At 49.9% G+C, this 27,741-nt stretch overlaps 1 protein-coding gene and 1 long non-coding RNA gene across 4 annotated transcripts in view; both read right to left on the bottom strand.

The window, feature by feature from the left end:
• LOC123001992 (uncharacterized) overlaps window positions 1-14,358 on the bottom strand; it is a 274,590-nt gene extending 260,232 nt beyond the window's left edge. Inside the window, exons 1-3 of one of the 3 annotated variants that reach the window (XR_007190802.2) lie at window positions 10,801-14,358; window positions 3,751-8,152; window positions 296-3,479 (exon numbers count right to left, since the gene is read on the bottom strand). This is a non-coding gene — a long non-coding RNA (uncharacterized LOC123001992). Of the gene's footprint in view, window positions 1-295; window positions 8,153-10,800 lie in introns of those variants that run through there. The other 2 variants (XR_008958157.1, XR_008958156.1) reach the window with 2 other exon arrangements.
• An 867-nt stretch (window positions 14,359-15,225) lies between these two features.
• On the bottom strand, window positions 15,226-26,869 carry OSR1 (odd-skipped related transcription factor 1). The gene is given in 4 exon segments (XM_044390477.3): window positions 15,226-16,048; window positions 16,050-16,161; window positions 16,929-17,631; window positions 26,761-26,869. Coding segments are annotated over 3 exon segments (981 nt in total). The 5' UTR covers window positions 17,597-17,631; window positions 26,761-26,869; the 3' UTR covers window positions 15,226-15,847.
• Window positions 26,870-27,741: the final 872 nt, after the last annotated feature.

Here is a 27,741-nt window from a genome sequence, read left to right as displayed (position 1 = left end):
GTGACACGGTCATGAAAGTCGCAGAAAGACTGAGAAACTGAGGTTGAAAGAGATGAAAGATGCATACAACTAAATGCAACAGGACTGGGTCCTGTTTCTCTACAAGCCATGGCAGCGCACGTTAGTGGAAGGAGATCTCTGGTGAGATGACAGTGTCACACAGATCGTAATGTTCTGATTTCAATTTCGATAGTAGTATAGAAAGTCTTTCTTTGTCAGAATTACACACTGAAGTCTTCCAGCAACTTGTTTTCAAATGGTTCAGGGAAAGAATTATTTGTAATATTCTAGCAAATTTGCTGTAAATTTGAAATTTTATTAAAATAAAAAAATAAAATGTTCCTGAGGAATACGCAGGGAAATTCTAATAAGTAGAGAGACATGCTATATTGCTAGAATGGGAAGACTATATATAGCAAAGCCATCCTTTCTTCAGTGTAAATATTATGAAGTCAATACAATTCAAATTAAAATTCCACCAGAAATTCGTGAAATCATTAGGGCAAAGGAGCCAATAAAATATTAAAAACTAAATAAAGCAAGGAGGAACTTACATTTCAATGCATTTAAATTTACAGTAACCAAAAGAGCATACTCTGGCACCAGCCTGCAAAACAGAACAATTGAACAGAATGAAAAGCCACCAAAAAAGGTCAGGTATGAAAATGCATTTGAAATCAGTGAAGATGAGGTATTTATTAAATATTAGGCTACTGGTTAGTAAGTCTGGGGGGAAATTTTTAAATATGTACCTCATACTATATATCAAAATAAATCCCATGTACATTAAAGTTTACATACAAATAATGAATCTATAAAATGGAGACATGTAACCAATATATTTCTAAAATCTTGAGATGCAAAAGGATTTTCTAAATATGACATCAAAGGCAAAAACAGAAAGGAAGATATAAATGGAATTGTGTACACACGTATTTAAAACCTTGGTACATCGCAAAGTACACAAAGAAAAATAGCTGTAACAAAATTAGCAAGGTTATAATGTCCTTACTATTAAAGAACATTATATATTAATTAGAAAATAAACCCCCAAAAAGAAAAGAAACAATTCACATAAGAAGACAAATAGTTAACACACAAAACTGAGGGTTGAATTTCATTAGAAACAAAAATGCAAATAACAAAATATCACTCTCCGCCTATCACATTAACACAGGATATTCGCTCATCCAAAAACATCACTTACAATAATAAAAAATCGGAAAGAAACCCAGCTTATTTTAAAACAAAGAAACTATTCAATAAATGAAAGCATTCTGGTAGGTAGAGACCTAACATGGCCCCACTATTTGTCCACCCTGGTACGCATGCCCTGCACAATCCTGCTGACCATCAATACGATGGCGTTTACTCCGCTGATTAGGTCACATTATATGACGCAGTTGTCCTTAAAATGTGATTATTCTGGTGGGTGTGGCCTAAGCATATGAGCCCTTTAAAAGTGAAGAGTTTTCTCCAGTTGATCACAGAAGAAGCCAGAGTCCAAACACAGTAAGGATGCAATGCACCATTGCTGGCTTTCAGATCAAAGGGGCCACATGTCACGGGAGACAGGTGGCCTCCAGCTGCTAAGAGTGTTCCTGAGCCAACAACCAGCAAGGACAAGAGGACCTCAGCCCTACGATCTTGAGGAACTGAACTCTGCCAACAAGAAAGAGCTTGGAGGCAATTTTTCCCAGAGCCTTCAGAGAACTTAGCCCAGCCGATACTTTGATTTTGGCTTTCTGAGATGTGAGCAGAGACCCCAACCGCGCCATGCTAGACTTCTGACCTATAGACCTGTGAGCTAATACCTGGGTATTATTTTAAAGAGCTGAGTTTGTGGTAATTTATTACACATCCATAAAAAACGAATGCAAATATATTCATACAAGGTATTAATAGGTGTTTTCATTAAAAGTGCAAGAAAACTGGCATAGGCTTAGGATATTTGTTCTTTTAAAAGGAATCAAAACCAAGTATACAGTAGAATCACAATTTTACTTGATATGCATAGAAGAAAGACTGCATGAAAATACATCTAAATGGCAGGAGAGGTAATATCTGGTGAAAGAACTATTTCAAATTTCCCCCTTATACTTTTCTGACCCAATTTTTCCAAAATGAGGGTATATTACTTTAACAAGCAGAAATAAAATCAGGATACTTCAACAAACTGCCAAGAACAAAGCCTCTGGTTTTGAGAGGCTACTAAAGTATTTCAGCTAGTTTATCAATCAGATGGAAAAAAGAATACTTAGCATCTTTAGACTACTACTATAAATTAAGCTCTGTTGTGAAATAATAATACATAAACCCAAGTCAGACACGTGGGGCTGTTGTGTCTCTGACCATTTCAGGGCCAGTCCCTGATGTGACGTGAATTCCGGAGCCTGTGCCGCCCAGTGTAGCAGCTGAGCGGCCCAGTCTCAGGTGCTGTGAAGGAACTTGGGGAACGCTGCAACATTAGCCTTCTCTGCTAATCCTGCTAATGCACTCACAATCTCTCTGACAGGCTGCCCATCACGGCCCCTCTGTCAGGGCGAGCAGCCTTCGGAGGTGGCTGTGACAAGGGGATTACAGTAAGGACACCCGGGAGGACAGACCGGCCCTCCCCTTGCTGCACTCTGACCAGCTTTGTAGATAGGCCGCATACCACAGAGGGCATCGGATTTGCCTTCAATACGGACCTCTTGGCACAGAGTACCAGAGGGAGATGTTCACCAACCCAGGCGGATGAGTGTTTTCTGACAGCCACGCCATTCTCCAGTCTCATCGTGGAGACAGACAAGACAATTGGAAGGGACAATTCACAGGGCTAAGGCTTCTGGCTCATTCCTGAATAGCAGAGCCCCACCCCCCCTCCTCTGCAGAGACCCTGCATGCTCTAGAAAACTAGGAAAAGTCCTGAACTCTTGGGATGAGTCATCACACACCTGTGCCCCCTCCTTTCCCTCTAGTTACCAGGTTCCTCCGTGAGTGGTTGACATAAAATTACATTTAAAGCTTGGTCTTCATTAAATTAGCAGGACTGCTTTATTTGCCTTCTCAATTTTCAAGAATGTCATTTTAAATGTTTCATTTAAACACAAGGCAAAATGGAAGTAAAAGGTACAGTCTTCATACTAGCAGATTATTATTTGAAAAAGTAATATAGGATTTGCCAGAGCAAAGCTGCTGTTCCTTTTTCTGAAAAAGTCCCTTCCAGCCAGCCCCTATCACTTGGGCAATGGACAGTTCCTTCTACTTCAATTTACACACATGGTTCTCAAATGATCGGAAGGCTTTTTCAAGAAACAGTTAACTAGTTAACAGAAAACTTCTGTTCTCATGAAGTTTTCCTCACTTGGCCTTAATCGGGCCGAGGCTCTCGAGCTTCCCGCTCGGCTAGGAACATGTTCACGGGCTCAGGTGCCGTCAAAGACATAGGGAGTGCTGAGACAAACAGAACTGGCCCGGGTCCTCGAGGAGCCTGCAACCTGGAAGAGATGATGGGGACGCAGCATTAGAAGTGCTGAGTGAGGTTTCCGTACGAGCACCTGGGAGAGACCCCCGGACCAGACTGTGGAGGTGAGAGACTGAGGCCGTGTCGGGAAGGAGTCTAGTCTGGGTGACCTCAGCTCCTCTTACTGCCTTCTCACGCTGCATTTTAGCCGCACTCATCATTGCTGCCTCTACCGCAAGATGAACCCCTGAAGGTTAGCTGACTGTCTTAGCCGTGCCCCATCAGGACAGCACCCAGAGACCCACCTGAGCCTCCGTCTCCACTCTGCCATCAGTCCTTGACATGTCCAGCTGATGTGCTTCAGCATTACTCAGGCTCACAAGCTTGCAGTGAAATGAAGAGAAAGGCAGAGGAACATCTCACACATCACACCGTCCCCCTCAAACAAGCCACACCCTCTCCTGATGGCACCCCAGCACAAGAGCTCTCCTGCAGGCAGGGATCAGCCACAGGCTCCCACTCCCCTTTCTCCAAGGAGGGGCTCCATCCTGAATGAGACCCTTGGCAGACTGCTCCATGCAGCAGGGACAGGGCCTCTGCCTTGTGCTTGGAGGCGGAGGCTAGGACCCTGGCCTTCATCATTCTTTGGCCTGTGCTCAGCACCCCCTGGGAGGCCCAGAGCTTTCTCAGTCCACCCCTCTTACCTAGTTTCTCCCACCCTAGGAAAGGTAAAAGCCCGGCACTCTTCATTCCTCTGGGCAGGGCAATCAGAACTTTAGAGTTCTCGGTGCACCTCAAGTATAGGGAAGTGGCAGAGGGTCTTGCGAGTGTCCGAAGAACCTGGAATTGAAGGCCGGTTCTAAATACACTGTGTCACCTTGTGCAAATGTGCACTTCCAGCCTCCATTTCCTCATGTAAAAAAAATGAGAATGGGATCCGTGGATCTCTTGGCACAGTGTTCTGCATATGGTGAGGACCCAATAAATGGTAGCTCTCGAAAATATCTCTTCCTAGCATATCTCCTAGGTCTGCATCTCAACATCAGCTCTAAGGAAGGAGGGGTTCTCATGAGAGAATGAGGGATTCCAGACCCCTGGGGAGCAGGTGAGGGTTTGTTTTCAAAGGAAGGTAGACTCTGAAATCATCCTGCCAACAGTCGTACTTTCAATTAAGGCAATTTCTGTTCATCACTTAGAGAAATGCCTCCCGTTCAGAAGACAGTGTGCACCAAGGAACACACCAGACATCAAGCCTGCTGTGCACCCAACTTTCTGGCTGCACATTTACATGAGGATTTCCTGGGAACCTCAAAGGACCTGGTGCTAGCCAAGCAGGCTGAAGACAACCACCCACTGTAGGAAACAATGAAACCAACGAGCTGGAAAAGTCCGAATGGGTTCCACCTGGCCCCCTCAGGCTACACTAACAGATCTTTACTGATACTCATGCTCCGTGTCTTTCTGGCCCGTATTACTGTTCCACTCAGAGTAATTTAAGTGACAGGGAAGTAAGCCAATAGCAGACACACACAGAGAAAACTCTAAACATTGCTTTACATTTTTTTTCTGCCATTCAAACATGTGCTCTGCAACCAATTGCAAAATGACCTTAATATCCACAGATAAAGTTCATGTCAGAGCTAACTTTGGCTCACTCCCTAATTTCAGATTCTGAAGAGTACAAACAGTAGATGAAATTTACAGGAATTCTTTGTTAGTTCCTTGCCATATCTAAGAAGCAGTCCAAAGACAGGAGAAGAGATCCTGCCCACCATGGGGGTGACTGCAGGGCATCTTGCCTCCTGCAGATGGCCTTATGCAGAAATCCCCACGTCAACACAGCAGGATGGTTGGTGTGGTCTAACTACCGCGAATGCTTTCCTCTGAAATTTGAAATGAGTTTGCCTTGTTTCTCTAGAAATAAATATTTATGATTCAAGTCCTTGTGTTCATTTTTTTCAAAATTTGTGTTTTTGTAATTGTTCTTACTTCAAGACCAGTTGGTTTACTTTATTGTGCTTCCAGAACAAGTCGGAATAGCCACATGCTTCTGTGTAGTTCCTAAACGTGAGGCTGATTTTCTAATTACAGCTGTTTCGATCCACGTAAGTCTGCTACACGGTTCTGTAAACCACGTGCGAGGCTTCTGCCTGACTCTGCATGGGTGACGTAACCGGCTGCCGGGCAACTAAAGAATCAGAGTATCCAGGAGAGAAAAATAAATTTGGTTTCTCACTCATAGCAAAAATGGACATAGTCAACCATGGCAATGAAGTCTGAAAAAACATGTATGGCTATCCCAAGCACTTTTGAATTCTCTTTGCTCAAAGACATTTTTGACACCAAAAGAAGCCGAAAAGCCAGGAGTGTTTACAGAAACTTTTTTAAGACTAAAGAAAAAGAGGTGGATAGTCTTTAGCCATATTATCTATATTTATGGCAAAACTCTAAATTTTCTCTGACCAAAACTGTACAAGTCAGAAAAGATAAATACTTTTATTCTCATGGACAGGTAAGGAAATTGAGGCCGTGAGAGGTTACAAGGATTTGACTAAGGCGACCCAACAAAGTTCAGCAATGAAACGTGTGCTGCGACACAGGCTTCCCGCCTCCTGGTTCCTTTTATCCTGGTTATCTATCTAAGTTGCCCTGACTCATGGAAGTAAACATTATGCTGTAACCACCTATATCTGGAAAAAGCAAAAACTACTGCTCTCAATTTACATGATATTCACACTTGGGCTGTGCTCGGGCACAAGTCATAGGTCTTAGTCAATAAATAATATGAACTGAAGAGAAGTTTTTTGCCTTAATAATTATTTCTCTCCCTGACCAAGGCAACACTAAGAAATCTGTAAGGCACAAGCAGAAGAAAAAAAAAATCCTATCCTGTTAGGAAAATTTGCACAATGAAGGAAACTAACCTAATATTTTAGGAAAATTTAGGCAGATTCCTGAAATACCATTCTCAAAAATTTAACAAAGCTTAAAATTCTATGGACATATTTGTATTAAAAATTATAACCTGAATACCAGACATAGGAATAGGGTAAAAAAAATATATATCAACTGTTCTTTTTAATCCACGAGGACCCTACCCGCCAACAGTTGAGAGTAGGCAAGTTTTGTAACTTTATAATAAAATCCCACCCCACAGCATTTTATGTCAAAACATAAAGTGAGAATTTTGTATTACAAAATTTAAAACACCACAATACGTTAGAGTGGCAACCTGGGATCATGTTAGAACAATAAAAGAAGTGATCCCAGGAAATGGGAATTTGTGGAGAAATTTGTCCCTTAGTGTAGAGTTCCATAAGGCCAATACCAGTCCACTTATGCAACAAGATCTTCAAGAGGCCAGAGACTACCCGTCAGGAAAGACTGAATGAGGAGTCTGGACTTCTGTCTTTGTCCACCTGCAAAGGGCGGGCTCCTCCCTGCCCTACCCAGGTGTATTTAAAAAGACTGAGTGGGCAACCAAACTTGCACCATCACCCGGAGGCAACAAGGCCTTTCACCCTACCCCGGCAGAAGCCAAGTGGGAAGAACAAAAAGGATGTCTCCCCTCCTAGCCTAGGTGGAGTGAGTGGAGGCCTAGTAGGGAGCCTGAAATCTCACCTCTACCAAGTAGCAATGTGGCACCCCTCTCTTCCCAGGGTGTCAAGCGAGGCCAAGTGGGGGTCCTAGATATTCACCCCCATGTGGTACTAGTGAAATGGCACCCCTTCTCCCACCATGTCACAGCCAGTCAGAGGAAACTTACTGAAACAGATTTAAGTAAGATCCAGAGTTTCATAACACAATACCAAAAATTTTAAGGGTATAATCAGAAATTACATGTCAGACCAAGAACCAGGAAAACCTTAACTTGAAAGAGAAAAGATAATCAACACATATCAACATCGAGATCATACAGATATTGGAAGTATCAACAAGAATGTGAAAGCAACCATCATAAAAATACTTTAATGAACAACTATGAACCCTTGCAACAGCTGAAAAGTACAAAGTCTCCGCAAAGAAACAGAATATATTAAAAAATATGGAAATTTCAGAATTTAAAAAAAATACAATCATTGGAATTGTTTAAACTCTCAAAAGGAAGAAGCATCACATTTTTCAAGTGCTGAAAAGAAAGATGTGTCAGCCCAGAATTCCATACCTGGTGAAGTTTTCCTTCAGGAATGATGGAGAAAAAAAGACACTCTCAGATGAAGGCAAATTAAGAGAATTTTTCACCACCAGACCGACCCTAAAATAATGGCTTAAAAAGCTCTCCAAACAGAGAGGATATGATACAAGAAGGAAATTAAAAATATGAGGAAGGGAAACAAAACAATTTTAAAAGCAAAAAGATGGCTAAATACAACAGACTTTCCCTCTCGAGTTGTCTCAATTATGTTTGATGGTCAAAGCAACAAGTATGACATTGTATGACTTGGATGTCAGTGTATGTAGAGGAAATATTTAAGACTATTCTGTCATCAACAGGGAGGATTAAAAGGGCTCAGAAGTTGGTGCTTTAGGTCAGGCAGCTGTAAGAGAATACCACAGACCCATTGGCTTAAAAAGGACAGGTATTTACCTCTCACAGTTCTGGAGCCTGGAAGTCCACGATCAAGGTGTCAAGAGATCCAGTGTCTCATGAGAGTCGTCTTCCTGGTTTGTAGATGGCTGTCTTCTTGCTGTGTCCCCCTATATGGTCTGAAGCAGAGAGAGAGGCAGCAAGCTCCCTCAAGACTCTTCTTATAAGGGCACTAATAGCATTCATGAGAGCTCCACCCTCAAGACCTACTTGCCTCCCCATTTCTTAATACCATCACTCTGGGGGTGAGGATTTCATCATAGGGATATTGGGGGGATACATTCAGTCCACAACAGGAGGTAAGGTTTCTACATTAACTCAAACTTTTAAAACACTGATACCAGCAGATCTTTGTGGTGATTTTATAGTTCTTTATCTTCATTGTGGTGGTAGTTAGAAGAATCTACCTATTCCTATTTTTGTGGGGAAATAGCATAAAACTATATGCAATCATCGTACCAATATCAATTTTCTTGTTATGATATTGTATTATCATTATGCACGGTGTAATCATGGGAGAAAATGGATGAAGGGTATGTGGAACCTCCCTGTACTATCACTGTAACTTCCTGTAAATCTATACTTAATTCAAATTAAAGTTTAAAAAAAAACAGAACTGTTCTAGATTAAAAGATGCTAAAGACTACAAATGCAATGTGAAAAACTTTGGATTCTGATTTTTAAAAATTCAAATGGGGTAAAATTGGGGGAAACTTTAATGTAGATGGGACATTTGATATTAGGCAAAATTATTATTGATAATAATGTTTTCGTAATATAGAGTAACACCCTTATTCCCAAAATATGTGCGCTGAATTTTTTAGGGCTAAAACATAATGAAGTCTGAAACTAACTTTCAAATAGTTCAGGAAGAAAGACAGCAAGAGAGACATACAACAAAACATGATCAATTGTTGACTTTATGAAGAAGATATGGGAGTGTTCTTTGTCCTATTCTTTCAATTATTCTGTGTGTTTATAAATTTTCATTTTAAAAAAGTTTGAGGGATAGAGGGGTAGAAGAAAATGTGATAAAGCAAGTATGGTAAAATGTTAATTGTGGAATTTGGGTGGTGGATGATTGAGTGTTCAGTATAAATTTCTCTCTATTGTTCTGTATGCCTGGAAATGTTTAAATTAAAGTATGGGGGAAGAAAGCTGAGGAAACATAGCAAAACCCAGTGCCCTCCCCCAACACTCCTGATCCTCCCTGGCCCAGTTAAATACATACTTACGATTGTTAAAATAAAGCATCATTTGCCAGGGCAAAAGCTTGCCTGGCTTCCGGCCTGGAGAAGCCCTAGCAGGCCTTCACACTTCTCCCAAAGTGATAAAGCCCCAGTCACTGCCACTGTCCCCAATGTCCCACTGAGGAATCGCCCATGAGTACTGCTGACCGTGAAGGAGAGACAAACCTGAACATGTTATAGATACTAGAACTTCAACAAAAAAACAATTCTACCATCATGGTGGGAGTTTTTAACACACTAAAGTACCAAAGTTAGGAATTAATAGACAAACTGAAAAGCTAAAAAGAATATAGAAGACTTAAGAGATAGATCTATGGCGCACAGATCCCTGTAACAGTTAACAAGAAATCTCTGAGCCGCTCGACTCACTTTAGAGTGACTCTGCTCAGATATTTCAGTGTGGGCTGGTCTAACAAGGCCATAATAGAAAGTGTCCCTGACAGCTACAGCACCACACCCGCCCTGGTTCTTCGCCCACCACAGACCTACAGGAGGAGCTATGTATGCTGCAAAATACTGAAGATAGTCTGAATTCTGCATAGACACGTTCAGCTCTTGACCCAGGTTAATAAGAAGTGAACCAAGCTCCCAAGTAAACCTCATTATTTAAGGCAAGGCCTGGATTCTCTGGAAGCTCACTTTCCCTCTCTGGTCCTTTGAGTGGTGAAGAATCTAGCGATTCCTGCCCCATCTCCTCTAGCCTTACTCCATGTCCCCTGTAAAGTTTCTCATGCCACTACCTACCTACAGTCTCCAAGTGGTACCCACTCCTACCAGTGACAAATAGCAACCCATCCCTGCCCTTGTAACCACAAAACTCCTTATCTCACAAGCAAGAGTTCAATCAAACCAAACATTAAAAATTAATTATGCCTACACCTCCCCAGAGATGGCTAAGCTGCTAAGAGCCAGCTCCATGCTTAGAAATAAGAAACAGGGGCATCTGGGTGGCTCAGGCTCAAGTGTCTGCCTTCGGCTTAGGTCGTGATCCCGGGGTCCTGGAATTTAGTCCCACATCGGGCTCCCTGCTCTGCAGGGAGCCTGTTTCTCCCTCTACCTCTCTCTCTCTCTCATGAATAAATAAATAAAATCTTTAAAAAACAGAAATAAGAAACAAAACTCACTCCAATCATTCATCCATCCCACTTTTCTAAGTCCTATTTTCTAATCGCTGGAGCTGGAACTAGCATTGGCCAAGAAAAATGGCCAAGAGTGGTATCAGATAGCCAGGGCTCAGGTGGCTGGGTAAGAGGAATATTCCTGCAGATCTGTCCATGTAACAACATTGTACAACTATCTTTTCTTTAGGCTATGGACACTCTAGTAGAAATCAAAGAAACACAAATCCAAAGAAGACCATAGTTGGGTGTGTTTGCAAAGTGGAAGACCCCCTACCACCTTTTCAGTCACACCTGCCACATATATAGGCCCTGCCCTGCCTGACACCTCTGTCTGCCCCGAGTTTTTTTTTTCTCCCTAGACATATGCCACCACGGAGTGGTAAGTAGGGCACTTACATTTTGTCTCCCACCTTCCTCTCTCAACCAAATATAACAATAATCTGTGAACTGATTTATCCATTTGTCTCCATGCAGTTAAAGGTGGCTTCTTTCAAGTTTTCTAGGAAGTTCCATGACCACCAGTCCAGGTGATTTCCTTCTTCCGTCCCATTTCATTATCTCTAGGTGATGAGAAAGTAAAGACGGGAAGAAGTTTCTCTTAGGAATAAGGCAGCTTAGGAGGCAGGCTATTTCGGGACGCTGAGAAAAGCATTTCTAATACGTTTACTACGTGTTTCATAAATGCCAAAGTTGTTCTGCAACACATTAGGACCCAGTTGTTGGTTGTAGTGGTGAATAAATCACTGAGAAAATATGTATGACTTTGACCTTGTAAGTGGCAGGAAAAGCAACAACTGGGTCTTCGAATCCCTTGCCTCAAAAGCAACGCAACTTCGAATTCTTCCTCTGCCACTGACATGAGGTTTGACCCCCTCATCCTATCTCATGTCCATAGTGAATTTTTCATCTGAAACATATGCAAACTGGGCCCAACCTTCAGTCTGGCTCTCATAGCGGCCCAGAAAGTCAGGCTGAAAGGGCAGGGTGGGTGACCAAGCCTGTGCCTCCACGAATCCGCTGGACTGGAGACCAAGACCTCTGCCTCAAAGGCCCTGTCGAAAAGACTGGGGCCGCACTGGATCTAGGGCAGGGGCGGGCCGCACCATCCCTCTCAGCTCCAATCCCACGGACCTCCGTCGGACCACGGCAGCGCTGGATTCGAGGCACCACAGGGACTCCAAGGTCTCTAGCCCGCGTTAACCCAGAGCTGCCCTCTTCGGCGTTAACATCTCTAGTGCTCACAAACGCCGACAGTAGGATGCGCCCGCTGGGCCAGTGGTACTCTGCGTTCTTTACATCTGAAAGCGAGACACAGAAGTCCGCGGCTACTGGCCAGTACCGCCGCGGGAAGGTGAACTCCAGCGCCTGCTGAGCTGGGCGACGAGTTCCTTCTGCGCCTGCGCGCAGAGCATGCGCAGTGCTGGAAGCGGCGGGTAGGACAGGGCAACGTGGGCGGGGCTAGTATCCCGCTGCAGCGGGTGCACGGAAACCCTCCGCGCTGGGAGAGCGTTCTAAGCCACGAGATTCCGGAGGGGAACGCCGCCGGGCGCTCTCCCTCACTCGGGGCACCTACCAACGATTCGGGTCTCAGGACCCTCTTGTACGGGAACGAACGAATTCTCCGCGCGTTTCTGGCCGGATTCGCGAGGCGGGGCCGGGAAATGTGGGAGCCGTAGTATCACCGCCAGTCTGTGACGTCATCGAACTGCACAAATGAGATACCGCTGTAGACTTGGCGGAGCCCTGGCGTATCTTGCCAGAGTCCCGTGTGACGTCACAGCGCCCTAGTGCTGTGGGAGGTGGGGCGGGATGCCTTTGAGCCGCCTCTCGAGACACCAAGATTCCAGGGCTGGGGTTGGGTGTGCTAGCACAGGTTGCACGTTCTTGGAGCTGATGTGATATCAAGGAGCTCTAGACTAATCCACTTCGTTTCTCCCTTCCCCATGACCGTATGTTAGCTCTGACTCCCGCGGCCAAGAGAGCCGCAGGAAAAAGGGGCCCATCCTATGCCCCAGAACCCTGACTACATTCTCCTCTTGGGGAGAAGCCTCTGTGAGCTGTTCTTTCCCCAGAGTGCTACTGATCTCCCAGAGCGAGCCCCAGGAAGCTCCAGGCTGCCTCAAAGGTCTCTTGCGCCTTCTACCCATTAACAAAGAGGTCCAGCCCAGCCAAGTAGCACACACCTTCGCGTTGCCCCTCACAGGAACAGCTGGCCTAGCAGCTTGGGGGAGGACCCCAGCTGAACTCTCCTCTCCCTTCCCTCACTCCCGAAAACCGACCTAAGTCCACGCTGGGGACCTGAGACCAAAGAAGTTTAATGTCCGAGGACTGGGATCGGGGGAGGTGGGAGAGAAGAATGGGATCTTCTAGGGGTGTAACGGGGGTGGGGGGAAGTTGTCCCCTTGCAGCGTGGGTAAGCAATAATACCCACCCAAGCATTTCAGACATTCTCTTTGCGTTTTCTTGCTACCCAGAGTGGGAGCTGGAAACTGCCCCCAACCACGTTGTCTGGGAATTGTAGCCTGTGTGGTGCCTAGGGGCCCGCAGCCCCAGCTTGCCCTTCCACTTGCCCTGCTGTTACTGCACAATCCATGAAATCACTGTCAGGGTATAGACGCAGCGAGCTACGTTGAGAAGTGGCTTCTGGGTCCATCAGGATGATAGTGAGCCATTGGTAGAGTAGGACAAGGTGGAGGCATTGTGAGTCAGTGGAGGTCTTTCTTTGGACAGTACCCTGCCCCACTCCAGGACCTCTCTATAAAACTTGTGCTGGGAATCTATCCTTTAAGGACGCACACTTGGTATAGAAAGTCTCTCAATTGCAGGACCTAGGAGGGACCGAAGGAAGGGGATTCAGGTTACCAGAGGTGGGATGGGCCAGAATGGAAAAACCTCGCCTGCAAACCTTCCGCATTTCACAGCCTTCGAGAGGTCCTTGGGGTGGAGCTCTACAGTCCTGGGGGAGTGGGAGGCGGCTAACGCGAGGCCGCGGGGGCGGCAGCAGTAGCAAATCCTTGAGAAAGGTGGAAGCCCAGAAAGAGCGGAGGAACTGAGGGAGGCTCTCTCACGGGTCCTCGGAGGTGCCCAAAGCTTTCCTTAGCGGCCGCGTGTACCCAGGTACTGTCGTCATCTTAGAACAGCCACGTCCCCCGACCTCACGGAGCTAATAAAGGAACGGATGTGGCTCCTGCCATGGGCCCTAACATAAGCCATGGCCCCTAACGTAAGCCATGGCCAAGTGCGCACACCTTACTACGGCCTGCGCTGGCTGGGCTAAAGCCGTCGAAGCCCAAAACCCACGGACTAACCCTTCCTTCTGCTCCCAGAAATCACCGTTCTCTGGCATCCAGACTCCACTTCTCTCCTGGGGAGCGTCCTTATGAAGCTGGGGGAAGAAGGGCTGGGATCTTGCTCCGCTAGAGGAGATCCCCCAGGCCGGTTCAAACCCGGCAGCGGACAGTCATTAGCAGTGGGCCATAGGACGGGTCGAGAAAGTTTTGAGGGCAAGACCAGACATCTAGATGAGTGGTGGACATGGCCTGTAGCGGAGAGTTCATCTAGAGAGTTCCTCTAGATGGGTTGTGCTGCAGGACACAGTGACGTGCCCCAGTCCTGGGCCGCCCGTCCAGGCCTGTCCAGCAGGGGGCAGCGTGGCTCTGAACGCGGAGGGCCAGGCTCATCAGCGCCGGCCCAGGCAGGGTCACAGGGGCAAGTTGGGCTCCGGAACCGCGAAGTTCAAGCCCATACTGGGCGGAGAGGCTGGCCCGGAGGAGGTGGGGATGGTGCAGTAAAAGGCTAGAGCGTTTTAACTCCTACTGCCCGGGCTTCCTTTCTCAGTCCGCAGGGCCCTGCCTGAGGCTGGGTCTTTGGGTCCCCGCGGCCGGGAAGCGCGACCCAGCCGTCTCCGCGGCCGCTGAGAGCCGGGCACAGAAGCCCGAGAGGCCGCGCGCTCGGCTTGGGAAAGGCCGCGGGCGCCACCGCCTGCACCGCCCTGCGGTCAGGACTCTGGAGCTGGGGAGCCCCGCCCCGCCCCAAGCAGGAGAGCCCCCGGCGGCCTGGCCTCTAATTGTGGGAAAACTAGACGCCCCGGGGAAGGTTCAACTTGTGGAGGGCGGACTCAGATTTCTCCTCCTAAACGTCCCGGGCCTCCCAGGGCGCCCGCCCCCGCCATTCCTAACAAGGCTTTAAAAAACTGTAGGGAATCTTCGCCGGCGTGGAGCCGCGCTCCGGGCAGGGGACGAGCCCCAGACAGAGAACTGTGTCTGGGGGATCCTAACGGAGGGAGCGTTGTAGGTGTGGGGCTTTGGGGAGGCAGCGGCGATTGTGCACGTGTAGCCGAGTATTGGGGCCCAGGGGACAGTACTGGTCCTGAGGCTATCTGTGAAGGCACCCCCTTCCCTCCCCAGAGCTGATGCAGAAGGTCAGTACAGAAGCCTTTGGTCGGAGAGGTGGGTGACATTCTGTTCCCTTAGTGGACCCTATACGACCCGGGCACCTGGAGACGTTGAGATTTCTCACGGCCGATGTACTGGCCGCAGGCTCGATTTCTTTACGAACTCCCAGCCCTTTGGTGAGGAGTGAGGACACTGAGACCTAAGACCGAAATGGAGGAGTGAAGTAAGAAAATAAACCTGGGACGGGATCCGAGGTAGACCAACACAGGGATAGAAGAGGCTTCTCCACCCATCTCAATCCTAGCACCTCAATAATGCCCGGGTTCGGGAAGTGGGACAGGTTGGAGCGGGTAGGGAAACCTGCTCCTCTCGAGGAAAGGAGCCTCCCAGTTTCCTGTGTTTGGGAGGGAAAATACCCATCCTGCAATGCCTGTAAAATAACCGTTTATTTCATATTTTAAAAAACTCCAGTGATAAATGTCCGTTACCGATGGTCAGCATAAAGTGCCAATCGCAATACAACGCCCTGCTCCTAGCCGGCTGCTCGCCGGTGGTGACTGGGCGGCGGAGCAGGGGAGCCGGAGGCCGGGCCCCCTCCGGCCCCAGGGCCCAAGGCCCTCCGCCCCGCGGTCCCAGTCCGAGGGCCAACGACCGGCGGCGCGGCGCGGCGGAGCAGGGAGGGGGCATCCGTGGCCCCGCGGTCCCAAGGGCCGGGCTGCTGAAGCAGATACATGGATTACACTTTTGCAGGCTCCCGGGGTGGGGTGGGGACGGGAGGAGGGGGTGGAAGCTGCGAACGCGCAGAACCTCTTTCCCTCTCCCCTCTCTCTCCGCAGGCAGAGTTACAAGCTTATATGGTCAAAGAAAAAAATAATAAAGAAAACGTATAAAATAACAATAGAAAAAGTAATACTTCTGGGAGAGGCGCCGCTGCGGCTCCGCGGAGCTTTCGTTCTTTTTTTAAATGCAGTTTCCCTTCCGCCACGTGAGTACCGCCTTTTGGCCAAGACTTTAGCCGCGTCCTGGGGGAGCCGCCCGGGCGGCTGGGGTCACGGCTCGGGGCGGGGCTCTCGAGTTCTGCGTGCGCCCGGGACCCAAGGGACAAGTTTGGGATAGGGGAAGGTCCCGGGAACCCCTCCCGCTGCCCGCCAGAGTCGCCTTCGGCTTCTGGTCCCTCTGGAGGAGGGGGCAGCGTGACCCAGGGTACTGGTGACCCGGAGGCTCTCTTTAGCATTTGATCTTGGAGGTTTTGAGCTCCTTCACCTGTGAGTGTAGCGTCTTGTGGACAGCGAGAGTCCTGGACTGGCAGAATCCTTTCCCACACTCTTGACATTTGAAAGGCTTCTCTTTGGAGTGAATATATCTGAAAGCAAAAACAGAGAAATTAATCTTTGCAAAATGATGTAATGTTATAAACAGTTATCCAAGATCCCCTCCCATAGCAATGAGGTGCTTGCCTTCAAAAGAAAGGGGGGACGTGGGGGGTACCTAGTGTGGAGTGGGCAAAATGCGAAGTTTGTGGATAGATTAGGGAGGTGAAGGAAACCCAGAGGCAATGTCTGATCCATCAGATCCGTCAACAGGTCCAGCTAGGCCCATCCCTGCCTTCCCCTGAGGGACAAGCCCGGTTTCCTTATAAGGCTTGGGTTAACAACAAAGGTGAACAGGGGGACCTGGGAGGGGTGACAACTTGCTGGAGCTCTGCTGTCCAAGCTGGCAGCCACTAGCCACACGTAGTTATTAAAATTAAAATTAAGTAAAACTAAAAAGTTAATCTTGCAGTCACACCAGTTGTATATTTCAAGTGCTCAGTGGTGACATGTGTCATGGGTCCCGCTTTCCATCACCGCAGAAACTTGTATTGGACAGCGCTGCAGATGGAAGAACGAGTTAGGAAGCTGTGCCTGCCTGTCTAGAGCTCATGGAGACCTGACTTATTCTTCCCATGCTCTCTCCACCCATGCTCCAAGAACCTACCCCTGAACCTTGTCGGGCTTCCTTTGCTACAGTAGAGATTTCTCAGAAACTGTGATGCTTGGAGCCAGAGCTGGGCTCAAGAACAGCCTCATTAGGGAGGAGGATGGTGAGAACAGAGACAGACAGCTTTTCTGGGGAGCCACCCCATAGTACCTGTGGTCCCGTAAGTGGTCTTGCCTCCGGAAGGCTTTGTGGCAGATGTCACAGGTGTAGGGCCGTTCATCCGTGTGCGTCCGCTCATGGATAAGGAGGTTGTAGGACTTCGTGAAGTGGCGGCCACAGAACTTGCAGACGAACTCCTTCTTGGTCTTGGAAGGCAGGCGTCCCCTTGTGGGCTTCTTTTCTGGGGACAGCTTGGTTACATCCAGGAGGGCGCCTAGCCCACCAGCGGGGGACCCGGGACCCTCCCCCCGGCCAAGCTTGGATGGATCTTCTTGCGTGGCAGCCAAAGCCAGGTTGGCAAAATCAAAGCGTGGCTTGGTCTTGAGTGCGGAAGGGCCGCTGCCTCCAACGGTGATCTCGGGCTTAGGCTGGATTACATGAGGAAACCAGGGAAAGGCGGGCAGTTGGAAGCGTGTGTCCACCAGGCTGGACATGGCGCCCGGCACTTTGGAGAAAGAGGAGCGCGGCAAGTGCATGGCAGGGTAGCCCAGCGTCCACTGGTGCAGGTGCACAGCGTGCAACGCACTGAAACCGTACAGGTTGGGCAGGTGGTCCGAGGGCACTGTGGGCAGGCCGTTCACTGCCTGGAGGAAGGAGTAGTTGGTGAGCTGCAGGGATGGATGAATGGGCACTGGCGCTGGCAAGGTTTTGCTGCCCATTGTGGTGGTAGTTGCAGTGGATTCTCAATCTCAATCTACAAAGGAAAGAAGAAAAAAGAAGGGAGAGAAAAAGAGAAGCTCAGGGTAGGTCGCCCTCCTTCTGAATTCCAGCCCAGCCACACCCTCTCTGTCCCCCAGAGCTGATGCTGGGAGTCTAAGACCCCACTGAGGGAACCCACTGCCCTCACAGAGAAGATGGAACCCTCTCTGATGCAGGGCTCCCTCCAAATGGCCTTCGCAGAGACACACAACTTGCTACAGAAACCAGCAGGGAAACTAAATCCTATACAACTCAACCAACTTAAGTGAGGGCCTCCCGTGTCCAGAGCACTGAGAAAGGCAGTGGCACAGGGAAACTGGTGTGTGGAAATTTACATCCACACAAGCCTGAGTCAACACAGAATTGCACTCTCCTGCAAAGAGAACAGGAACTTGGAAGCACACTTACACATTCATATGCAGATACACAAACATAGAAATGCACCATGACAGATAAACACGGATTCACAGGTTCTGAAGCAGTTGACAACAAGGTGCAAAGATAAACTGAGATGATCGGTGTTATACTACTCAACAAAATGCAGGAACTGGCCCGAATGTGGTTCCACACGCCCATGCGCGCGCGCACACACACACACACACACACACACACACACATAGAGGGGATTGCACCGAACCCATGAAGGGCCTCATAGAGAGACAGCACACATACGAACACACACAGATCTCTGTGTCTCCCAGCTCCTGTGCATTCAAAGCTCTAGTAGCCGAGCTTCAATTTGGCTTCCAGACGACATGTCATCTTTCTCCTCACATGTCATCTTTTCTGCCTCACTATTAATGAGCCCTGTTGACACCACCCTCTCTGCTTTTGGACTGACTCCTTACCTTAGCCCCTGGGGATCACCTTCGTTTCAGCCAGGACACTGACACCCACATTCATTTACTCATTCAAACATCTGCAGTCACACACAAGGGAGCTTCAGTGCCCTCCCTACCCCATTAAAAAAAGGGGGGCCATTGTCTTTGGGTTCTCTGGATGTTTCTATGTGACATGACACCTGGGCAGGTGGGTATGCCCATGGCCTAGAGCACTGAGGCTGGGCCTCCGCTGCTTTGATCTCTGCCCCTCCAACTGCAAGGCCAGGAAGCTGAAGTGACCAACAGAAGGGCATCTCCTGGCCTGTGTGGTCAGGGTCTCCAGCCTCCATGGACAGATCAGGGCTCTGCAGAGAGACCTTTCATCTCTGTGCCTCCCAGACATTCCTAATTTTCAGTCTGTCCAATGGAAGTAAAAAGGAGAAGGCAAGTAGAAAGTACATGGGGGGCCTTGGGAGGCTCAAGTGCTGAACTCTCTGGGCTCTGAGCTGGGGGCTACTTAAGAAATCACTGTGGGAGCAGGGTACTTGGGGAGTCCTTCTTGCCTGTCTCAATCCCCTGCTGCCCACTTCTTCCTTTACCTCTCATTTCCCCCTCTTCTCTTCATCCACTTGCTCTTCTAACCTTCAGTAAATCCCCCTCCCTGAGTTGTGCCAGCCACTGTTCTGCTCCTTCCATGGGCAGACATTGACCCCCTCCCGCCAAACAGCTTCCCTAGCCTAGCTTACTCTCAGCCCAAGGCCACAAGGCCCAGTCAGAGACTCCACAGCCTTTCACCGCAGCAAAGCTTTTAATGGGAGAGTGCCCTGCCCGTTCAGGAAGGAGTAAGGACAATCTTGACCCAGAAACACTTTCCCTTGGAAGCTGGCAGAGAGGTCACTGCCGGAATAGTGGGCCAGTAGGGAAAGAGGTTCTGCTGGGGGCGGAAGGTGCAAAACACCGAGAGCCTGCAGAAATTTCCCGCAGGAGGTTACTTAGCAATCATCTGAAAAACCAGGGTAAAGACAGCAATTAATTCAGCCTCGGGGCTAGGGGAGGCACAACCCTGCCGTGACCATGCCTCGGGAGCAGGAGTGCCCACCCGAGTGGAAGAGCCTTCCGACCAGTCTTCTCTGCTGCTTGGATCACCAGTGGCCCCGTGATCCTAGAGCGTGGGGATCATCCCAGAGCGCTAAGACATGGGGAGGCAAAATACGAAGTGGGCCAGAAAGAAGGCCGGCCGTTTGGGATTGGGGAGGAGGGAGGAAGGAGAAGGGAGAAAGAGAAGACTTGCCAACTTCAAAGGTTGGCCCAGACTTAGGCGAGGTGAGCGCTCTTTGATTTAATGTCACCTCTTCTTTCCCTCCAGGCGCTGGAAATCAGATCCTTATCTCCGGCTCCCTGGGCGGGGGGCGCCACCGGGGCCTCAGCTTGTTCCTCTCGGTGTTTGCTCCTCTCGGTGTTTGGCCTATCCCGGGCCAAGCGAGCGGTGGCAGTGGCGGGGCTCTGAGCTGCACAAGGGCCCGAGCGCGCTCGGTGCCCCGGTGGGGAACGCACCAACATCGGCTACTAACCTGGCCTTTCCTCTCCTACCCCCAGGAGCCGAGAAGACCTGGGGCTCCGTAGGGGGAGGGGGCGTTTGCAGCCATCACTGCTCTTGGGAGCCAACCTTTCCGGGCTATCTGCCCGATCTTGTTTCCCCCAACACTCAATTTATTTTCTTCAGCTGCGCAGCCAGTTTCTTATTTTCTGCCGCATTCCGAGGCCAGGGCTCCCCAGGCTCTCCCCAACGACTTGCCTGGGGACGAAATTCGTTCGAAACGTGGCTCTTTACACTAGTACCAAGAATGGGCCAAATGCGCGATCCGGTTTCAGGCGGTCAACTAAGAGAAAAACAGTCTCACACTCTCCTCTCCCACCCGAGAGGATGCACGAACTCCCAGCCCATCCGGGTCCCGTTGCCCTGACCCCGGGGACCCTTGTGTGAACGCTTTAGATTTTTAAACGCGAGGGGAAACACCTCTCCCCGGGCCAGGCAGCCACTTGGCAAGGAGTTTGAGCCTCGGGACCTGGGAGGTGCGGGTAAAGATCCCGACTACACGCGGCAAAAGCAATTCGCGCTTCCGAGCCTGGGTCCCCGGCGCAGTGTCGGAGCTGCTTCCCTCGCGCGGTGGAGCGCCAATCTCAGGTCTGCAGCCAGCCCTACGCAGGGCATTAACGAAGTGTGCAGAGTCTATTAAAGTGGTTTATTCGGGGCTAATTGAGCGTGAGCGAGTTAACTGCTTGCATTAATGAGGACGGAGCGAGCTCCACGAGCTTGCGCCTGAAGGAGCCCAGCAGCAGCCCCAGAAAATCATCCTTGACATCGAATCCCCAACACACTCGTGGTGACAGGCGTCCAGACCCCTGGTGGGAAGACTAACCACCACCGGATACTTCTGTTGAATTCTCCCAACAAACGAGATCGAACGAACACTTCGGCTAGGAGGCCATCCCGGGGCATTTAAAAGCCCGCTGTGTCCTTAGCGATCTGTTCCCCAATCTTAATGAAATCGCAATTACTTCGAGGAGCCTAGGATAGAACAGCAACCCACTGGCCGTCCCCTGTCCCTCTCAGCCCTCTCTTCTCTAGGAGGCCGTGATCCTGGAGACGAACTAGCTTTGCACGTGGTTTATATTCCCAAAAGCCAGCGCGCAGCTCTTTGCCCGGTTGAAATTTACCAAATTGTGGCAACAAAGAAACCCTCGGAGCTACTTTACACCCTGAGAGCCTATCCCGCTACTGCGCGAGCTGCTGAAAAAGGACTGCATGTGGGTTTTCATTCTTCTGATCAGAGACATTTCGGGAAAGAAATTAGTTCCGCAGGCAGCCCCTCACCTCTTTCCCTCTGTCCTCCGACTTCCCTCTTCTCTCCCGAAGGCTGAGTTAGGGGACAGTCAGGGGAGAAAACGAATCCTTCCCTTATAAGCCCCAAACCGGAGACACTCACGGCACCCACAGCGTTTCCGCTACTTAGGCGTGTGGGTCTCCCATTGGGAAGTAGTGTTCGCGCCTCCCTCACGCCTCCCTGCACCAAAACAGTTGCGGGTTACTCCCCAGGCCTTGACTACACAGAGCAATTATCCTATAGAGAACACCCCAAAGTCAGAGCACAAGTGCGAGGCTGGGTCAGGCACGCGGCGCTGAGCTCCCGGTCCAGCGGGCCTGATACCTGAGCGTAACTCCGAAAGAGAAAAAAAGAAGAAAAAAAAAAAAAAAACTTGCACGGAAAGCGCGACCTGGCTGGGGCATGCACCTGTCCCTGGCGCCGTCGGCTGCGGCCGTGGCCATCCATCCACTCTCTTTTCCTTCTTCGTCAGCTAAAGTAGGTCAGACTGGGCTAGGCGTGCATCTCGGGAAAGTTTGTGCCCGCTGAAGTTTCTTCGGTTTCTTAGAGGGGGGCCCACAGGCTGACTTCCAAAGTCCGCGGGCATCTCGCCGCGGATTCCTTGGAGCGGGTCAGCGCAAGGAGCAGTAGTGGAGGCCCGCCCCCTCATTCCCCGGAGGTCAGAGGCCGAAGACCCCGCGCGGGAAGTCCCTGAGCCAGCACCCCCAACCACCCTGGGCTGCAGCTGCTCTCACTTTCACAAAGGTCCTGCAGCCTTCGTTTGGCAAGAGGAGCTTCCTTCTGGGACCCAGAGAGAGGAGACACCCGCCGCAGTGTGACAGGGGACCCGGGAGTGCTGCCCGCATTCCCCTCTCTGAGCAGGGGCTCCCAGGGCTGCAGTTACCTTGTTCCGCGGAGGTCCCGGGCTGAGGGTGTCTCTGGGGCTCCGCTGCGGGGGACCCGGGAAGCCAGAGGCGCTGGATTCCACAGGCACCCCCGGAGCTCTAGAGTCCTGGCCCCTCTCCGGCTGCGGGTACTCCGAGCGCCCGACACGCGGGAGCGCTCGACTGCCCCGGAGTCCTGCCCTTCGCGGGATGATGAGCCCCGCTCGCGGCTCCCTGGTTGGGTCTGAACCGGGAGCGGCTGAGAACTTGCTGGGGAGAGACCGAGCTCCGACTCACTCATCCCTTAGCACCGAGCCGCCTACTTATTTTAATCCACCACCCTCCTCCCTCCCTCCCTCCCTCCCTCTCTTCCTCCCTCCTCCCTTTGCCTCAGGATTCCTCCCCTCCCTCTCCTGTCCCCCAACCCTGCCCTGCGCCTGCGCACTGAGAGACAAAGTTTTGCTGACCGGGGCAGCAGACTTTGGCAGCTGCGCTCACTTTGCCCCGGCCTCCCCGGACCTGGGTCCCCTGCTTTTCAGTCCGGCGCGACCCCTTTTGCATTGTTAGGCCCACGAGGGCACCCCTGGCGTGCTGGAAGAAACAGCCTCAAGCGGAGGAGAGCAGGCTGAAACTGCACATTTCGCGGTCCTATTCCTGAGCGCCTGGGACACAGCTTGTGCAGGGATCCCCGCTCTGTAGCTTGGACTCCAGAGCTCTTTGGCCCCTGGCAGAGTAGCCCTTTCTCCCAGAATCCCTCCCCAGAGGCGTAGGGCCCTGGGTATCAGCAGTTCCTGGAGATCAACGGAGTCCTCACCCCCAGCGCAGCCACCCAGACCCCAATGCCTAGTGCTGACCCCAGACTCTGTGTTATGCCTTTGGTGGAAAGATCAGAGGTGGAGGGTGGGGGAAGAAGGTCAAGAAAGTTATTGTCCTAGGATCCAAAACCCTGTAAGAGTCCACCCTAAAGAACAGTTGCACCCTCCAATCATGTATTCATTTGTTTAGGGAGGATGCACTGGGAGTTTGGAGAGCAAGCTGCAAAGTTCCTCAGCTTCAGGACCTCTGAGCCCAAGGAGCTGTCTCCGGTGGCATTTGGGACCTAAGGAGGGGTCAGGATTCTGGCTGCAAGAAATTCTGTCTTCACTGCTTCTGCTTAGGGAGAGTACCTATACCTTACTGACTGCTGGGCTCTGAGAGCTGACCTCCAGCTGACCCCAGCTCTGACCTCTTGCTGCCACCTCTCTGGAACACCAGCTCTGGATTCAGGAGGAGACAAAGGTTTCCCAGGACTTGGGTGCATCCAGATTTACGTCACTGCACTCCCAATGTTTGCCCCAGTGTTGCTGCTAAGTGACCCACCCAGCCCTTGGGGCTGGATCCTGGCCTCAGTGGGTCTCTAGCATATTAGTACTGTGTCTCTGGGGAGGAACAGTGCTTTTTCCAGCCTCGCTCTGCAAGTCTGATGTGACATATTTGGGGTGTCATTCTCTGACCTAGGGGAATGATAGTGGAAATGCCCCCAAAAGACATAGTTGGAGAAGACCCTTGTCTTATCCACAGGCCTTTAGGACAGAACATGGCCTCCAGCCCCTAGGTAACTTTGGCTTGGGTGGGGAGGAGGAAGAGGGGGGTGCAGTTTTTGCCCCAAGGGACTGCACTCATCCCCTGCCACAGGTTAGTGGTGAGTCAGGGGCCCATATAAGTTTGCCTGTGCAGCTGGAATCCTAGCAGCTGCCAGCATGGGGCGACATTCTGGCCAGGGAGAGGCCCCTTGGGAGCAGAAAGGAGTTGAGATCACTCCCTTCCCTGAGATTCCAAGGCAGCAAGTTCCAAGAGCAGGGGAAGGCATGGAAAGAAAGTCTAGCAGGGCATTCCTGGATTGTACTCGCTTCCCCCTCGGTCCAGGGAATTTGCCTCTTCTGGTCTCAGGTTCTCCTAGGAGACAAAGCTCAGGAACCTCCATTAGCAACCATGAAAGCATCCAAGAGAAGCCCCCACAGTTGGCCCTCTGGCTGTCCAGATTGCTTAGGAAATGTCCACTCAGAAGAGGGCGTTCAGGTAGGATGGAGCCTCCCAGGTGTACAAACCCCATCTCCTGTTCAGAACACACAGCGTAACTGCTTCCGACATCTTCCCATTTGCCTTTTTCTTCTGAATCAGGGCCCTTGGCCAACATGCTTCAAGGACTTGTAGAAATATCCAGGTCGTAGGATCCCTAAAGAGCTCTTGGAGAGAGCTCTTTAGGGATTCTAAAGAAAGGACCATGGCACTGGGTTGTTTGATGCCACTTTTGCCAGGTTATCTGGAAAACGGATTTGGACTCTGGCCAAATCTTGGAATTTAGCAGGTGTAGGGCAAGATATGGATGCAAGGTTGGAGCTGGCTCCTCCTGGCCCAGCGTCTTGGGCTTTGTCTTTCAGAGGTGTTCTGGCCACCTCCCCTGGAGCTGGTCTGCAAGGTAGGACAAGACAAGATGAGAGCTGTGGGACTTTGCCACAGCTGGGGCAAAGATGGGCCTGTTTCAGATACCGAGCTTGGAAGATGCTCCTTGTAGGGCTTTCTCTGACAATGAACAACCCCAGAAACCTCGGAAATGAAATGAAAGATTTGCAGTTGCTGAAGAGTGCTCCACCCCAATCCAAGCTCCCAAGGGGGTGACCCACAAACCATGGCCTCAGTCTCCACTGGAAGCCACCCACGTTCTGGTTCCCTCTGAGTAGGGCAAGCAGAAGAAGCCCAGAAAGCTAAGAACCCCTCTGCCCTTCTTCAAAGAGGAACAGCAGAGGATCCCCTCCCCCACCTATTTAAGAGAAACTGATCAGCCTAAAGCAGATCTCAGTGTTACACCTGGACTCCAACTTGGCTGGATTGAGGAGGGCAGGACTCAGGACACCTAAGGACTTCCACATTACTTTTAGGGAGGTCAGATTCATTTAGGACTCACAAGGACATCACGTTTGGAATTTCGTAAACGTCCTCCTAGCCTGAACCCAACCGTCTTATGGCCCCGGAGCCCAGTACAGGTGAGGAAACTCCTGTCTGGACACCCATCCCATTCCCCGGGCGGCCAGCGCACTCCTCCACCCGCAGCTGCAGCTTCTGCTCACTTTGAGCCTGCAGGCTCCCGCCAGCAGCTAGACCCGCCGCAAGCTCCGCCAGGGCTCCCTCCCGCGCTCCTGCCCGCCCACCGCCTGCAGGGCGCTACCGCGGGCGCCCAAGGGTCTCAGTCTCCGTTGCAACTGAGCATCCTTGGGAAAAGGTCCCCACATTAGCGATCAGGCCTCCGGGTCCGGGTTACACCCCACCAGTGCAGGTGGGGTCCAACGAGGAGGATCAAAATCCGGGGCGGCGGAGCCACCCGGTCTTTGACCTCATGGCTCCCAGTCCCGCAGCTAGCCCTCGCCTCCACCTTTTCTGGGCACACGGGGTTGTGACAGCTTCCATAGGTCTCCCTGCCACAACCCCAGCTCCTCTCCCAACCCCTGCTTACTGGGAAGGAAAGAGCCCCAGCCTGTCTTCGGGGTGAAAATTGAACAGCTTCCAGAAAATTAACTAGAACGTGGCCTCTGTCGTGTTGGGGGTGTTTTGGATAAAAAAAATGAACCCTACATCTCCCTACTCCCCAGCCAAGCAAAAATGACCTCATTTTTAAAAACGGAATTTACTTAGCACTTGTGAGTTTTTGCTTCCAAGGCAAGCTTTCCTGTAACTACTTTGTGGACAATTGGGGCTCTGCTCATTTGACCCCCCCCTTTACACATGTACAGAGCTTTCAAATAACCCTGAGATTTAGGTATCCCTCTGTAATCATTTAGGTGATGGATTGTAATGGCTCAGCAGTTCCTCTGGAACCATTACGATCAATCAGGTCAAAATTCAGCTTCAGGGGGTAAAGTTTTTAAGCAGGGGAGGTAGGTAACACGACATCCACACACACTTGTACAGATAACACGCTCTGATAACGTACAAACAACTCCAGAGTCTTAGGAGAATAGATCCCAGGTGTACCCAAGAGCCGGTGTTTATTGTGACAACGACAGACAAGTTACAGTATCAAAACTGAAAGGGAAAGTGAAATGTTTTTCCAGGCAGTTCCCGTTTCGTAAGTTCTTTATGAGTCCGTAAGTATCTTGTAACTATTTGTCACCTTAATAAATGTAACAATATACATATGCATATATCGACCCTTGGTTTATAAGAAGAATATGTATGAAGCACGAATATTCATGTGAAGTTGCATGAATTCTGGGCATACTATCATCTGTAAAATGAAATGGTGATGATGCCTTATATTGTGAGGAGCAAGTGTAAAATGTGTGTAAAAGGAGTAGTGAGTTTTTACTTTTTGTACAAATATGAGTTGACAGAATTATTTTAGACACTTAACAAATCTACGTTTTAGTCTACTGAACTTTTCCTCCTATCCAAAGGTGGAAATAAATTAAATGTATTAGAAACGAAGCAGTGTCTAATCAAACTGAGGATGATGAAGAAAAGTTATTTTAACTGATTCTGTATAGTCAGGGTGAAACCCTGCGGAATAGAATTAGCTTACCATCCCCGCGGCGCTGCGTCTTTAACGGGCTACATCGGCGGCGGTCGGCGCTGGAGGAATCAGCGTTCGCGGTAATTAAACATTTCCAGACACTGGAGGGTTATTATCTGCATAGCGATTTCCGGCGAAGGGACTCAGAGCTAGGCTGGCCCCGATGTTTTATCGAGAGATTCGGAGGAGCAATCCTAAAGAAAACGCGCCACCTGCTGGCGAGCAAGTGGCATCTCCCGATACCCCTTCTTCCAAAACTCTCAAATCCAGTTCAATTTAATCTTACCTACAAGTGGGTTTTTTTCCCCCCGTAAATTTTCTTATGTGAGTTACGAAATTTGCCTTTCCTCGTTTAAAACCACGCACACTCTTGCACCTCCAAGGAACAAACAAAAGAGAAGTTCCCTTTCGCCACGCCACGGGGTTTCTGGTTTTCCCTGCTCCAAAACCAGATTTGTGAGTTTTTGTTTTGTTTTGTTTTTAAATAATCCGAAATCCTTGGCAACTATCTACCACCATTAGTTTCTGGTCCTGGGAAAAACGATGAGCCAGGATCTGTGCAACTTTTCTTCACTCCCAGAGCTGGACTAGCCTACCTTCCAGGTAGCTCCCAGGGTGCCTGCCAGGTGGGGAGAGCAGGGTCCCTGCACCCAGCCCTCCAGCCCAGCGCTGGTCAGTATCGGGTCCCTAGGCGGATTCTGATTCTGGCTTTCTGAAGAACCATAGGAATGAAGAGAGGGAGTCTGCTTTTGTGAGTAGGTTTCCCTGAAACACGTGATGCTTCCTACCCCTGTCCCTCCTCCCAAGCCATTAGAGTCCAGGTCCTTTGTTGCTCCCTTTCCATCTGAATTTCTTTACAGAATATTATGGCTGGACCCTCTCTTTTCCTTGGCATCAAAGCTGCATCGCTTAAAAATTTTTTCAAATTTTTTGTTGAGAAGTAATTGACATACAATGATGTGTAAGTTAAAGGTGTATAAGATGTTGGTT

The sequence above is a fragment of the Ursus arctos genome, unplaced genomic scaffold (assembly GCF_023065955.2).
Source record: "Ursus arctos isolate Adak ecotype North America unplaced genomic scaffold, UrsArc2.0 scaffold_8, whole genome shotgun sequence".
NCBI lineage: Eukaryota > Metazoa > Chordata > Mammalia > Carnivora > Ursidae > Ursus > Ursus arctos.
The sequence above is the reverse complement of the archived record's forward strand: the minus strand, read 5'-3'. Positions and strand labels throughout refer to the sequence as shown.